This window comes from Cheilinus undulatus, linkage group 20 (genome assembly GCF_018320785.1).
Source record: "Cheilinus undulatus linkage group 20, ASM1832078v1, whole genome shotgun sequence".
NCBI classification, from domain to species: domain Eukaryota; kingdom Metazoa; phylum Chordata; class Actinopteri; order Labriformes; family Labridae; genus Cheilinus; species Cheilinus undulatus.
The window spans coordinates 5493431-5506816 of NC_054884.1; the positions used below are offsets into that span (position 1 = coordinate 5493431).

General features: G+C 40.6%; 1 protein-coding gene across 1 annotated transcript in view; it reads right to left on the bottom strand.

Moving 5' to 3' along the window:
• LOC121528491 (RNA binding protein fox-1 homolog 3-like) overlaps positions 1 to 13386 on the bottom strand; it is a 464058-nt gene that overhangs the window by 16649 nt on the left and 434023 nt on the right. Inside the window, exon 10 of the mRNA XM_041815974.1 lies at positions 2137 to 2269. Coding sequence (XP_041671908.1) covers positions 2137 to 2269 — 133 coding nt within the window. The remainder of the gene's footprint in view (positions 1 to 2136; positions 2270 to 13386) is intronic.

Genomic DNA, 13386 nt, shown 5'->3' on the forward strand with positions numbered 1-13386 from the left:
ATAACATTTTTCATTTAGAACTATTGACATAAGCCCAGACAAATGGATGTGGACAGTAGAAGTTTACTGCTGCAGTTACAGGGGTGCAGAAACACAAATATTACCAAGTGCACTTGACTAATTTCTAGTAAAAAAACATCTTATTAAATTATTTGAGTCCACATTTGACTGGCATGTGTAGAAAAATACTTTATTTCAAGAATAATAAAGAAAAAAGCCTGATTTGCAGGTAATAAGAAAGATTCAGTATGCTGAATGATTGCCAGGAAACTCTACTCAGCTCCCTCCACCTCTTCTACTTCTCTTCTAGTTTTGAACTGAAGACTGTATGAAATAAAAATGCTCTTTTTAAGACACATTTGCTCAACAGTAAACCACTGTTTTCTTCTCATTAGATATTTTTGTTTTTACAAAAATCTCTTTAATGTCAAAGTGAAAGTCTACAAAGTAATGTCAATTACATAAAAATGTGTACTGTAAAATAAGTGACTGCGTAAATATTTAACCCCTTCAAGTCAGTATTTAGAAGATGCACCTTTGGCTGCAATCACAGCACTGAGTCTGTGTGGATAAGTCTTAATCAGGCTTATAGATCTGGACAATTTTACTCCATTCTTCTTCACAAAACTGTTTTTTTTTTTTTTCAGCCACAAATTCTCTGTTGGATTGAGGTCTTGGCTTTGACTCGGCCAATCCAGAACATTTCTGTGTAGCTTTGGCTGTATGCTCCGGGTCATCATCTTGCTGGAAAATAAATCTTCTCCCAAGTTGTAGTTTTCTTGCAGGCTGAAAAAGATTGTCCTCCAAAATGTTCCTATATTTTGCTGCATTTTACGCTATACTTTTACAAGCCCTACAGGGCTGAATGCTGAGAAGCATCCCCACAGCATGATACTGCCACCACTGTGCTTCACAATGTCGATGGTGTGTTTGGTGTCTTGTCTGGTAGCCATAAAGCACCATTTTGGCCTCATCAGACCAAAGAACTTTCTCCCACTTGACCATGGAGTCTCCCACATGCCTTCTGGTGAACTCTAGTCCAGATTGAATCTGAGTTTTCTTCAACGGTGTCTTTCTCTTTGCCACTCTCCAATAAAGCTTTGACTAGTGAAGAACCCAGGCCAACAGTTGTTGTCTGCAGAGTCTCTCCCATCTCAGCTGCTGAAGCTTGGAGCTCCTTCAGAGTAGTCATAGGTGTCCTGGTGGTCTCTCTCACTAGTCTCCTTCTTATACACTCGCTCAGTTTGTGAGGTCTGGTCTAGGCAGATTTACACATGTGACATATTCCTTCTATTTCTTATACTTTTCAGTAAGCTTTTCTCAGAGTTCCCTGGGGTGTTCTGTTGTCTTCATGGTGTAATGGTAGCCAGGAATGCTACAGGTGTCTTTGTACTACAATCACTTGAGACCTATTCACTTGTGTTTGTATCTTGAAATAAAATGTTAATCTGTAAATGTTGATTAAAATAAGTGTTATAGGATGTTTTGGGTTGAAATTGGACAAATAACCATTTTCAGATTTGGATTTTTGCTGTGTAATTAATGACTAAAAGCAGAATTTATTGGCATTACCAAACAGATCAAACACTAATTCAGTCATTCTCTTAGTGAACCAGTCGTGCCTTATTCTCCTCTAAGCCTCCTGCCTTTACTCCCTCAGTCTCCATCTGCATTTCTCTGGTTTTCATTCTTTCTTTTAACCCCACCGCTCTCTCTCAGACGTTTCTTCTCCCTCTCTCTCTCCTCCCTCCTCCCCCCTTCACATTGGCTGGCTCTCCTGCTCTTTCTGAAGCGGGTGCACTGGAGTGTGCAGGGCAGGTCATAGCAGTCCATTCACAGCTGAATAAAGAATGACACATTAGAAAAAAGAGAGACAAATTCGGCCACTCTGGAATCAAAGAGCAATTTTCTGCTCTATTAGAAGGCGGCCTTTTTGTTTTCCACTCCCCATTCTCCAGTTACTGCCTGTGTGGATGTGTGGGTATGCATATGTTTGTGTGTCGCTGTTTGAGTGCCTCTATGAATTAGATTTGTGCAGTAGCATGTTTTCGGTCTCTCAGACCTGTCATACGCCGTTTATTTGATTATGTGGCATTGTTTCAGGTTTGTTTTGTTTGTGTGTGTGTGTGCACTCACGCTCCGTAGGCAGGGATAGGTGGAGGAGGAGGTGCGGCACGGAACGTGTTGTAGACGGCGCGACCCCTCCCTCTCAAATGGGCCCCTCTGTAGGCCACAGCTGCTCCTGTGCTGGGGTATGGAAACCCAGTCACTGAAAGAGAGAGGCAGAAAGACAGAAAAGTGTGAAAAAGTTGGATATTTTTCTTCATTATAGATGCACTTCAAAACTCAACAGCTGACCAGGGACATCCACTTTTTTCTATAACAGCAGTGATGATCCAGAAACCACACCCTGACTATGACCACATTTACATAGTCATGATTTCAGCTGATATTTTCAAACTATTGAATCCAGCACTGTCTCTGTCTTTAGAGGGTTTACAGTAACAATGGTGGACTCCTGAGTAGTGCTGGTGCTGCTTACTCCTTTGTAGCTCAGGGTTGCTAAAAGTAGGAACCCCACCTCATCATCCATTCATGCATTTGCCATCTTTTATGTTTGCACCTTATTGCTCTGCAGATTAGTGGTGTGCAGGGCCGGCACGTGGCATGGGCTGTACCCAATGCTCCAGTGAATACCACACGTTCTAGGGCAGGGGTGTCAAACTCAATCACAGCAGGGGTCGGATTCTGAATTTAGGTCCGACCTGAGCTCCTAACAGAGTCAACATTGAACCATAAACTGTCAAGCTCATTTTAACTAGTAATTAATTAAGGGAAAAAAACTTATCACTTATTTTTGAGATTTAAATAGAGTCAAAATCCTAAGTTTAAAGGCTCAAAATCTGAGACAAAAAGCCAAACTTATGAGGTCAAAAGGTCAAAACACAAAATTATAAGTCAAAATAATGTTTTTAGAAGGCAAATATACGAGGTAAAAAGTGGAAATCACGAGTTTTAAAGGTCAAAATACATTTTAAATGTTAAAATGTGAGTCTAAAAGTCAAAATATGGGATCAAAAGTCAAAATTAGGAGTTGACTAGGTCAAAACATTAGATAATATTCAAAACCATGAGTTTAAGAGGTCAAAATATGAGATAAAAAATCGAAATCATGAGTTTCGAAGGTCGAAATATGACTTCCGATTTAAAATTAGGAATCTTAAACGTCAAAATGTGGGATTAAAAGTCAAAGTTGGGAATTAACAAGGTCAAAACATGAGATAAAATTCAAAACCTTGAGTTTCAAAGAGTCGAAATACGACTTCAGATTTGAAATTGGGAATCTTGAAGGTCAAAATATGAGAAAAAAAAGTCAAAATTATAATTGCAAAGGTCTAAATATGAAACAAAAACACAAAATCATAAATTTATGTTACAATTATGAGATGCAAAATTTAAATATGAAATGAAAACATACATAAATCTATGTTCCCACATTCCTGAATTGTTTGCTTGTTAATTTTAATCTTTATTTTATATCTTTTGACTAAACAAGGATATTTTAAATCTTCAAGGTTTATTTTACACTTTTATACTGGAGGAAATGTGCAGACCACATACTGGTGGGCCAGTTATAACAAAAATAGGACATAATCTTGCGGGCTGGATTTGGCCCCTGGGCATTGAGTTTGACACCCCTGTTATAAGACAGGGGTTCCTAAACTTTTCAGCCCATGACCCCAAAAATAAAAGTTTCATGGTCCTGGGACCGCTACCTCCCCTGGAGGTGGTTAAAGTGTATACATCTACATTTAAGGAAGAATTTTGTACATTTTACCTAAATTTAATCATAAATCTCACATAATATCTTCGTCTTTCATTTTGATTTAACTCATTTTAACAATATTTTGTACAATAATGGATAAAATTTACCACTTTAAATCACATTGCATTCCGCTTTGTTTTTTGGAAAGCATCCTGCGACCCCCCTTTAGTGTCCCGAGACCACCCCTGGGGGTCCCGCTGCTCTAAGGGGCTCTGGCATATACCCCAAACATTTTGAATGAGGCCCATAATAAAAACTACTGGACTGAAATGGACTGGACTGAATTAAGCAGTTCAAATAAGGATGTCTTTAGCAACGTTAGCAGATGAGTGTTTCTGGAAGTGTTCCTGATCCCATGCAGTGATTTCCAGTACAGAATCATGCTTGTTTTTAATGCAGTGGCCCCTGAAGGCCTGAAAATCAAGAGCACTCACATACTGAAGTCCTGATTGCCTGGCGCTGACACACAAAAGCTGAAACTTTTTCTACTATCAAATGGAGAAACTACAGCACTGTCCCTTTAATTTGATGTGCTACTTTCAGGAGATGTTCCACTTCTAAAGGGATTAGTCCGGGTTAAAGGTCTGTTAATGTTAACTGCTCCACAAAATACATCTTATAAAACCAGTCCTGGCTTGCTCAGTTAATTTACTCTCAAACAGCACAGAAAACAACTCTGAAGACTGGTAATTTAGTAATCCATCACAGTGATGGATTATACACCTTCACTGTGAACAGGAACACTTACGTTTTGCATAATTGCTACAGAATATTAATATCAGACTTCTTTATTTAAAAAAAAAGTTCATGTTTCCATAGAAGAGACTCTGATTTCTCTGCTTCCCTCATTTCTGCACATTTCTGAATTAAACTAGTATTGTTGTTACCAGAGAAGTACACTGTAAATCACAGGGGGAAAAAAACGGCACAGAAAGAAATTAAGTTTGAATGTTAAGAATTGAGCATTTGAGTTCAAGATACAAGAAAAATAAATACAAGGAAGAGTGATTAGCAGTCTGAGCCATGGTCAAAGGCCGAATCCTCAGTCTAATCTGAGTCTCTACTAAGCTTGAAATCCAAGCAAAACTCTGCACCCTACCTCACAATAACATCCTACCTGTCCTACCTGTGCCCTCCTACTTCATATTTTTCTTTGCACGGTTGAATTCCTCTTTCAAAAATCTGGACAAGTTTTCCCCGAAGAAGACTGTAACAAAGACGCAGCTGCATGAATCCCTCTGACAGGTACAACAACATCCCTCTAACCTGGGCAAAGTTTGCACTTCACCTTCATGTTCTTTTCCTTTCAAATCCAAAGTAGAGTAGAGGAATGTTGTCCCATTCTTGTCTGATTCAAGCTGCTCAACAGTGCTGAGTCTTGCCAGTGTTTTCCTTTAATGATGCTTTAAATGTTTTCTACTGGTGAAGGTTCTGGACTCCAGGCAGGCCAGTTCAGCACCTGGACTCTTCTCCTGTGAAGCCATGCTGTTGTGACTGATGTGGTATGTGGTTTAGCATTGTCTTGCTGAAATAGTCAAGGCCTTCCCTGAAAGTTGTCTGGATGGGAGCACATGTTGCTCTAAAACTCCCATCTGCTTTCAAGCATTGATAGTTCCTTTCCAGATGTGTAAGCTGCCCACACCATGGGCCAAAATGTTTCAAGGACAGAAAGCCAGACAAATTTTTCTCACCCATGACACCATTAAAATGTTTTGGATTTGTGCAGATATGTTTCTTCTCTAATTACAAATAGGGACTGCATAGACTAGTTGACTAGTCGACTTTTCTGCTGTGTGATGACTCTTTTTGCTTAAAGTTGACTAGTCAATATTAGCCCACAATACAATTTAATGTTAAGTTCCACCATGTGGATTTTACATTTGCAGTCTGTGAATATTCACAGCTGCCTACGGTGCAAATAAACTGGGATTAGGGGGAAGCATATAGGGCTCTGAAATGCTGCTTCAAAACAAAACTGCTCAGTCCAGTCAGATTTAAACTGATGATTTTCCCTTGCCAACTTTGCGCCTTTTCATGCTGGACGTGCTGTCCTTTGTTTGGAGTGGTTGCAGAACATCTGTGCCTTACATTGTTTTTTAGCTGGTGTGAGAGCAGTGAATACTCAAAGAGCTCTTAAGCATGTAAAGGGAGTGTCAGGGATCAAGTCTACTGCATGGCATGAGCTGGCAAGTGCACTTTATACTGCGGCCTTTATCTCTATATAATGTTCTGACATGCTTTAATGTGGGCCAGGCAATTTCGTCTGGTGGGCTGGATCTGGCCTGCGGGCTGCAATTTGGGGATGGCTGCCTTAGGAACTAATCCAACCCATACCATCAGAGATGCAGCCTTTTAAACTGTGCCAGGATAACAAGCTGGATGGTCCCTCTTTGCTTTGATCTGCAGGGCACGGCATCTGTGGTTTCCAAGACAAATTTCAAATTTTGGCTCATCTGACCACAGAACAGTTTTCCATTTTGCCTCAGTCCTCTTTAAATGGCCAACATAAGACAGCGGCATTCTGGGTTGTGTTTATATGTGGCTTCTTCTTTGCATGATACAGCTTTAACCACATACCACATCTATTACAACAACATGGCTTCACAATGGAAGATTTTGGGTGCTGAACCTCTCACCAATAGAAAACATCTGGAGCATCATAAAGTGAAAAAGGTAAAATGTCTCAGTTTCAACATCTGACGTGTTGTTTATGTTCTATTGTGAATAAAATATGGGTTTATGAGGTTTGCAAATCATTGCATTCTATTTTTATTCACATTTTGCACAGCGCCCCGACTTTTTTGGAATCAGGGTTGTAAATACATATTTTAGCAGGATAACATGACTCAGATTTACAGCATGGTTAAACTGGAGTTCTTTTCAATAATACAAATGTCCTAACGATCAACAAAAGTGACTTAATTCGAGGAAAACATACTTGAGGCACATTTAAGGAGAAAATTTTAAAGTAGAGTGTAGTTTTGCAAGCACATCAGCTATCTTGGAGATGACTTGCCTCCGTAAACATGAGTGAAAAGGACTGGGCTTGTCAATACAAGGCACTAAACTTCCATTTCTCCACATTAAAAGTAATTCCCACTGTCTAATGAGAAAACTGACATTTATAGGACGCTACAGATGCAGGTGCTGTGAGCGTCCTACACAGCGTGAAGCGTTATCTGCCGTCCGCGTGCTGTTAGACTCGCTGTAAAAATGTGGATGCTGTGAAGGAGAAAAACCCTCAAATATTGCATCTCCTCCTCAGCACCCTCAGACCTCTGACAGGCCCTCAGCTTGTTTTGTTTTACTGTCTGAAAACACAGCACACTCCACTCTGAGTGCTCACAGACAGAAACACTCAGCCTCTCTCTCTCTCTCTGTGTACTTTGATGGAGATCCTCTCCTCTCCGCTGCGTCTGCTCTGCCTACTCTAACTAGTCAGAAAACAGCATTAATATGCTCCACAGGCAGCACATTGTCCATTGGTGATATATACTGAGCAAAAGATCAATTTCCTCCAGTTGCCCCCGCCATCCTTCCTTCCTTAATATCAGACATCCATATATTCATTCATCTGTGCGTGTGTGAATCAGTGTGTAGCAGGAGGTGTACTGTAAGTGTGTTTATGTATATTAGGACATGTGTATGTGCCTGTTGTTGTTGCTGTGACGTATATAAATGCAATCTGATGATGAGCTATGGCTTGTGCATGCTACGGCGGTGCAGTAATAACCCATGAATCATGGCAGGACCTCAGCCTGACAGCCAGCAGGCTCATAAAACAAACAGCAACACATACACACATGCAGAAGGCTGCACACGCACATGTATGCAGAATGTAACCGCTAGCAATTGAGCGACGTGTGTAAAAGGGTCATTTTAGTCTTAAAACTGAGTTTTAGGAATAAAGTAGATGTCACCAGCCTGTAAAACTGGCACTAATGGATGAAAACCCCCAGAATGCACCTGTTAAAATCTCTCTTGCTACTTTAATTTACTCTCTGATCCATGGCAAGTTCTTTTTATTTCATGTGTAAGCTTATTTCACAACTTTTTATTCCACAGAAAAATATTTTTTTCACTCAAAATAAAAGCCGGCTTTCATTTTTGATAAATACACAAATCATAAATGCTTTCAGGTGACTCTAAAGATCTCAGGGACTTCATGCATGGATGCCACCTTTGCAAAAAGACAGTTAGTGAAATGTCATCCCAGCTGGATAATCCACACTCAACTCTAAGTGATATTTATCACAGTCCGTTAATCGTCTCCGTTTCTCCTCTATTATTTATCTCTGCTTGGTGCTGGGAAGTTTCTCTGACATCCACTGTGTAGCAGTGCCCAATCAGAGAGTGATATTCAATAAGGGGGCGTGTCTTTGAGTAAATAGAGTTCCGGGAAGCCTGCTCTCATGCGTCTCTGCTCATCGGTCTGTAAATCTCAGTCCCCAGTCTTATGGCTTCGGTATTAAACCCGCTTAAGGGTGTTTGGAACGGTCTTTAAGATGGCGGATCAGAAACTACTTCCAGTTTGAGTGAAGACTGAAGACAGAGGACTGAAATAAGAGACATGGGATCCACCTTAGGTCGTTTCCAAACTTCCAGTCAGGAGATTGAACGCAGAAGAGAACGCTGCATGATGGCAGATTCGATGCTGTTTACCCGCTGTTTGCTGGGGCTAAAGGTCACAAGTTATGCAAAATACACTTTTTCAGGCGTGCCCCTGGTCTGTCCACAACCCTGTAAGTATTTTAAAAATCCATTCCCTCCCGCTCTTTCTCCACCTTTCAGAAAATGTGTGCTGAAACAAGCCATTCTCAGATTTCCCCCCTCATGATGTCATGTGGGGAGTTAGCCCCAACCCCAGGTTAGGTTGGCCCTCCTTGCTTGGAAGAAAGGTCCCGCCCTCCTCTCCTGATCCCAGCTGAGACGAGGATCAGGAGAGCCATAATTGTTAAGCTACATCCATTTCCTGGGAGGGGCAGAGTCAGGGGTGGAGTCGGACACCTGAGTAATATTAAAACCCACAGACACAGAAACAGCTCATTCTGAGGGGTTTTTACACATGCAAAAATCCAACACTGGAGTGTTTTTTCAGCAACAAACTTCACACGCATGTTCTGGGGACCTCTGAGACCAGTATAAACTTGTCTTAAAGGGGTAAATTATGTGACCTTTAACTGTGAACAGAGTTAAATTTAGCTGAGGGTGTACATTGCGGCACACAGCAATGATGTCCAGGAGTGCTATTAACCCGTCTTTGGAAAATCATTTCAGCTTGTTTGGATGCCATCAAGATAAAGAGTAAACACAAACAACAATCAAAACAAACAAAAATTAGGAAAAAAAAAAATGCAGTATAGGACGGTTTACTTTTGGAGAACAATGTCAGTAGTTTCAGTTTTGGCTTAGCTTGTATCGTTGGACGGAAGTTACATACGTCACACCCTGCCGTGCGTACAGCCCATGGTATGGGGCTGTTTTTCAGGATTTGGGCTCAAAGGAAGGCCAATCTTAATGCTTCAGCATACCAAGACGCTCTGGACAATGCTATACTTCCAACTGTGTGGCAACTGTTTGGGGAAGGCCCTTTTCTATTCCAACAAGGCTGTTCCCCAGTGCACAAATAAGGACTATAAAGACACGGTTTGATGAGTTCAGTGTGGACGAACTTGATCGACCCGCACAGAGTCCTGACCTCAACCCCACTGAGCACCGTTGGGATAAACTGGAACAGAGGCTTTCCTCTAATATCAGTGCCTGACCTTTAAAATTCTCTACAAAATGAATGGGAGCCAATTCCCATGGAAGCACTCCAACATCTTGTGGAAAGCCTTCCAAGAAGAGTAGCATCTGGGCTACGTGCTTGGTAATGTATCATTGTTCTATATCAGCGGTGTCACACAGCCCGGCCAGTGAGCAGTTTCATCAGACCCAAAAGGCATTTTAGGGAGGCAGTATATTTCCAAAAATAATGGCATGATATTTTCATCACCTTAAAATTTAGCAAAGTTGCAGTAAAATACGAGCACAAATATCAATCATACGAAATGACATTGCTGAATTTGGCAAGTCTGATGAAGCCAAACTGGTATTCGAATTAAGAGTGGTTTGGGTGCTGAAAGAGTCGGCTGAGCCGAGTAAAATGATCCAGATCACCAAAAAGAGCCGGAATTCCCATCACTAATGTTGACTAACAAGGGACAGGTGATTTGATTATTCGGTCAACTAATCCTTAAATTTTTATTCAACCATAAAGTAAAGCATTCTGCCGTTAAGACAATACAATTTACAGAGCAGAACAGTTTCTTGAAAAAATCTCTTAGCTTAGCTTAATTGGGGGAATTACACAGAGAGAAACTCCAACACTCACCTAGAACCCCTGAAAATTGTAAATGCTGCCATAGTAACTGGGGGCCAACAAAAATCAGTGAGTCATTTTGTACATGCACTCCTACACATTTTGTTTACAGTGCACACTTGATTAAACCTCCAAATCAGTGGTTCCTAACCTGGAGTTCGGGACCCCCTGGGGAGGCCGAATATCTCAGGGGGAGCTTTGTCTGCTCGGAGGTGGTCAAAGTTAGACTTGCAAATATTAAGTAAAATAATGATGAAGCACTTAAAAAACGGTATATACAATGGTCTTTTGGTAAGAAAACCTGTGAAGAGCCACTTCCCAATTAAAAGGATGTTGATTTTGGCAACATTTGACACTATACGTTTTTTGTGAAAGGTCTTGGGGGTACTCAGCTTAACTTTGAAACAAGTAGGGGGTGATACAAGGAAAAATGGTGGGGAACCACAGCTCTAAGTCATGGTTTCGGACCACACTGCTGTAGCAGTGCAGCTCTTATTTTCAAAGCAACCCTAAAACATTTCATTCAAACAAATGAATGTCGAACGTAATCTACAAATGATAACGTGTTTCTACTAGACTGCTTCACTTAATCTGGTTAGCTTCAGCAGCTGACAGTGATCTCGGACGGCCTTGGACCATCGATGGTGTGCAAATATGACAAAGCCCAAAGCTGATCTAATGTCGCCCTTCCAACTTGCAAATTTCTCAGCATATGTTAAACAGACCTGAGCCGCTTGTCTTGTTACTTTCCTGCCGGCATTTTGCATTTTAATCTTATTTGTTGTGTTCTGGAGAGCCGCTCTGCCAAGCTCTGCATATACTAACTCACATTAGATGCAAACACAGACACACACTCACTCTCACACACACATTTGTCCTGCTTTGCATATACTCAGTCTAGGACACAGTCAATCAATCAGTATTACATTTCCCTCATTGTCCTTCATGCCCATGCAGCCGATTTTACTCACCCAAACACACAGACACGTGCACGCATGCATCCGCACATACACACTGTGTGTTACTGTGTGATGCAAACACACTAAACATGAGCTCGGGCTATCATGAAAACTGATCAGAAAACATCAAAGTTAACCCTTTCCTTACAGTGTGCAGAGACGAGTCAATGCAACGAAGTGAGAAGACACAATAAAAGTCGTTCACATTCATGCCTGCTGATTATTTCTGTGATTTGATTTATTTCAACTGAGAAATTGGTGTTAATGGTTGATGTGAAATATTATCAGTATAATACTCCTGGAAATACTAATTTCCATTTTGTTCTTTTGTTTGGTCTCTCTGGTCATAAAACTTTTACTAAGCACAGACGCTTGTAACTTAATCTTGTTTAGATTCTACAGACATTTTAGCATAAAAAACAGGCGGACCAAAAATAGCAAAAACTGGCTTGGGGTTCTAAGGGTTAAGGTCTCCTAGTAAAGACAAGGACATACAGACATGAATTCTACAACTAAACTAATCCTGTGAAGCAGGCTGCAAATATGGGTATTTTAACATGAGGTGTAACTGTGACTTCTGGTGCTAAAGGTTGCTGTTTGATTTACTCTCAAATTCCAAATAACCCATTTTTGCTGCCATTTGCATATACGTTGTACTCTAGTCCAGGGGTTCTCAACCTTGGGATCGGGACCCCACTGGGGGTTGCGAGTCACTGAGAGGGGGTCTCCAGATGCCTTAAAAAAACATTTTTGAATCACACTGTTGCTACTTAACACCAACTTTGCCTAATTTTAACCCATTTTTATCACTTTTCCCACCAATTTTGCCAATTTTAACACATTTCTGCTACTTAAAGCCCAATTTTTTGTCAATTTTAAACCCTTTCCACCACTTTTTCCTGCCTGTTTTTGCCACTTCTAAACCAAATCTTGCAACTCTCTGCCTATCGTTGGCTCTACTGACACATTATTGCCACTATTAAGCTCTTTAACCACTTAGCCACATTTCACAATTTTAAAAGCCTTTTTTTGCTAGTTTCTCACTATTTCTGCCTCAGCTAACCCTTATTTGTCAGTTTTTGTCAAATTTCATCCCATTTTACCAAATTTTCACCTATTTTTGCCACTTTAATGCCATTTCAGCCATTTTTTGATTCCCTGTTCACCACTTAATATGCCCATTTTAACCACTTTAACCCATTTTTGCCATTTCTTTGGTTATTTTATACCACTTTTATCCAATTTTTGGCATTTCTAACCCATTTCTGCTACTTTTTAAATTTAATTTCACCTTTTTGCTATTATTAACCCATTTTAGCTATTTTTAACATCTTTAATTCTGTTTTTACCAAAAGGATTTACATTTTTAAGAGGTCTACTTACTACACAAATGAATCAAAATTTTTTTCTTTGGTAAGGGTGGTTATTATTCAGGTTAAATATAAAATACCACAGCTTAACTTTACAATGGACCATGATTTTGCTGGCCCCAAGTTTGGCTGGGCCCCAGAAAGCCCCCCCCCCAATGGACAGCCTTGTCTCCACATGACTATTCTTGAATGTTCATGGCTGTGTTCAACCACCCTCAGGTATAGTGGGGGTCCCCGGTCTCTGGCACCTTTATTTTGGGGGTCGCGGGCTGAAAAGGTTGAGAAACCCTGCTCTAGTCAGTCTTTACAATTCTACAACTCATGCTGTGGTCCTTCTCAAGCATGCCTCAGAAGCACAACTCTAATAGCACCCCTATGAAAATGTCAGTTTTTTTCCATTTCCCAAGTGCTAATAAACAGAGCAAAGGATTTTTTGCACAAATTTCCATTATCCTATTTTTTCTGAGATGCTTACATAATCTTATTTTGACACAGAAACAAAAAACTTTCTTCCAACATGATAACGACCCATATCCATCATCAAGGAATGGAAGGAATACGGCTCACGTGTAAACCTGCCTAGATCAGGCCATCCTCACAAACTGAGTGACTGAGGGGTTACAAGCTTCAGTAGCAGAGATGGGAGAGACTCTGCATACAACAACAAACACGGTCAAAGCTTTATGGGAGAAAAAAAGCCACTGTAGAAGAAAACTCTGATTAAATCTGGACTAGAGTTGACCAAAAATAATGTAGGAGATTCAGTGGTCAAGTGAAAGAAAGTTATTTAGTCTGATGAGACCAAAATGACACACCATCCCCACTGTGAAGCACGGTGGTGGCAGCATCATGCTGTGGGGATGCTTCTCA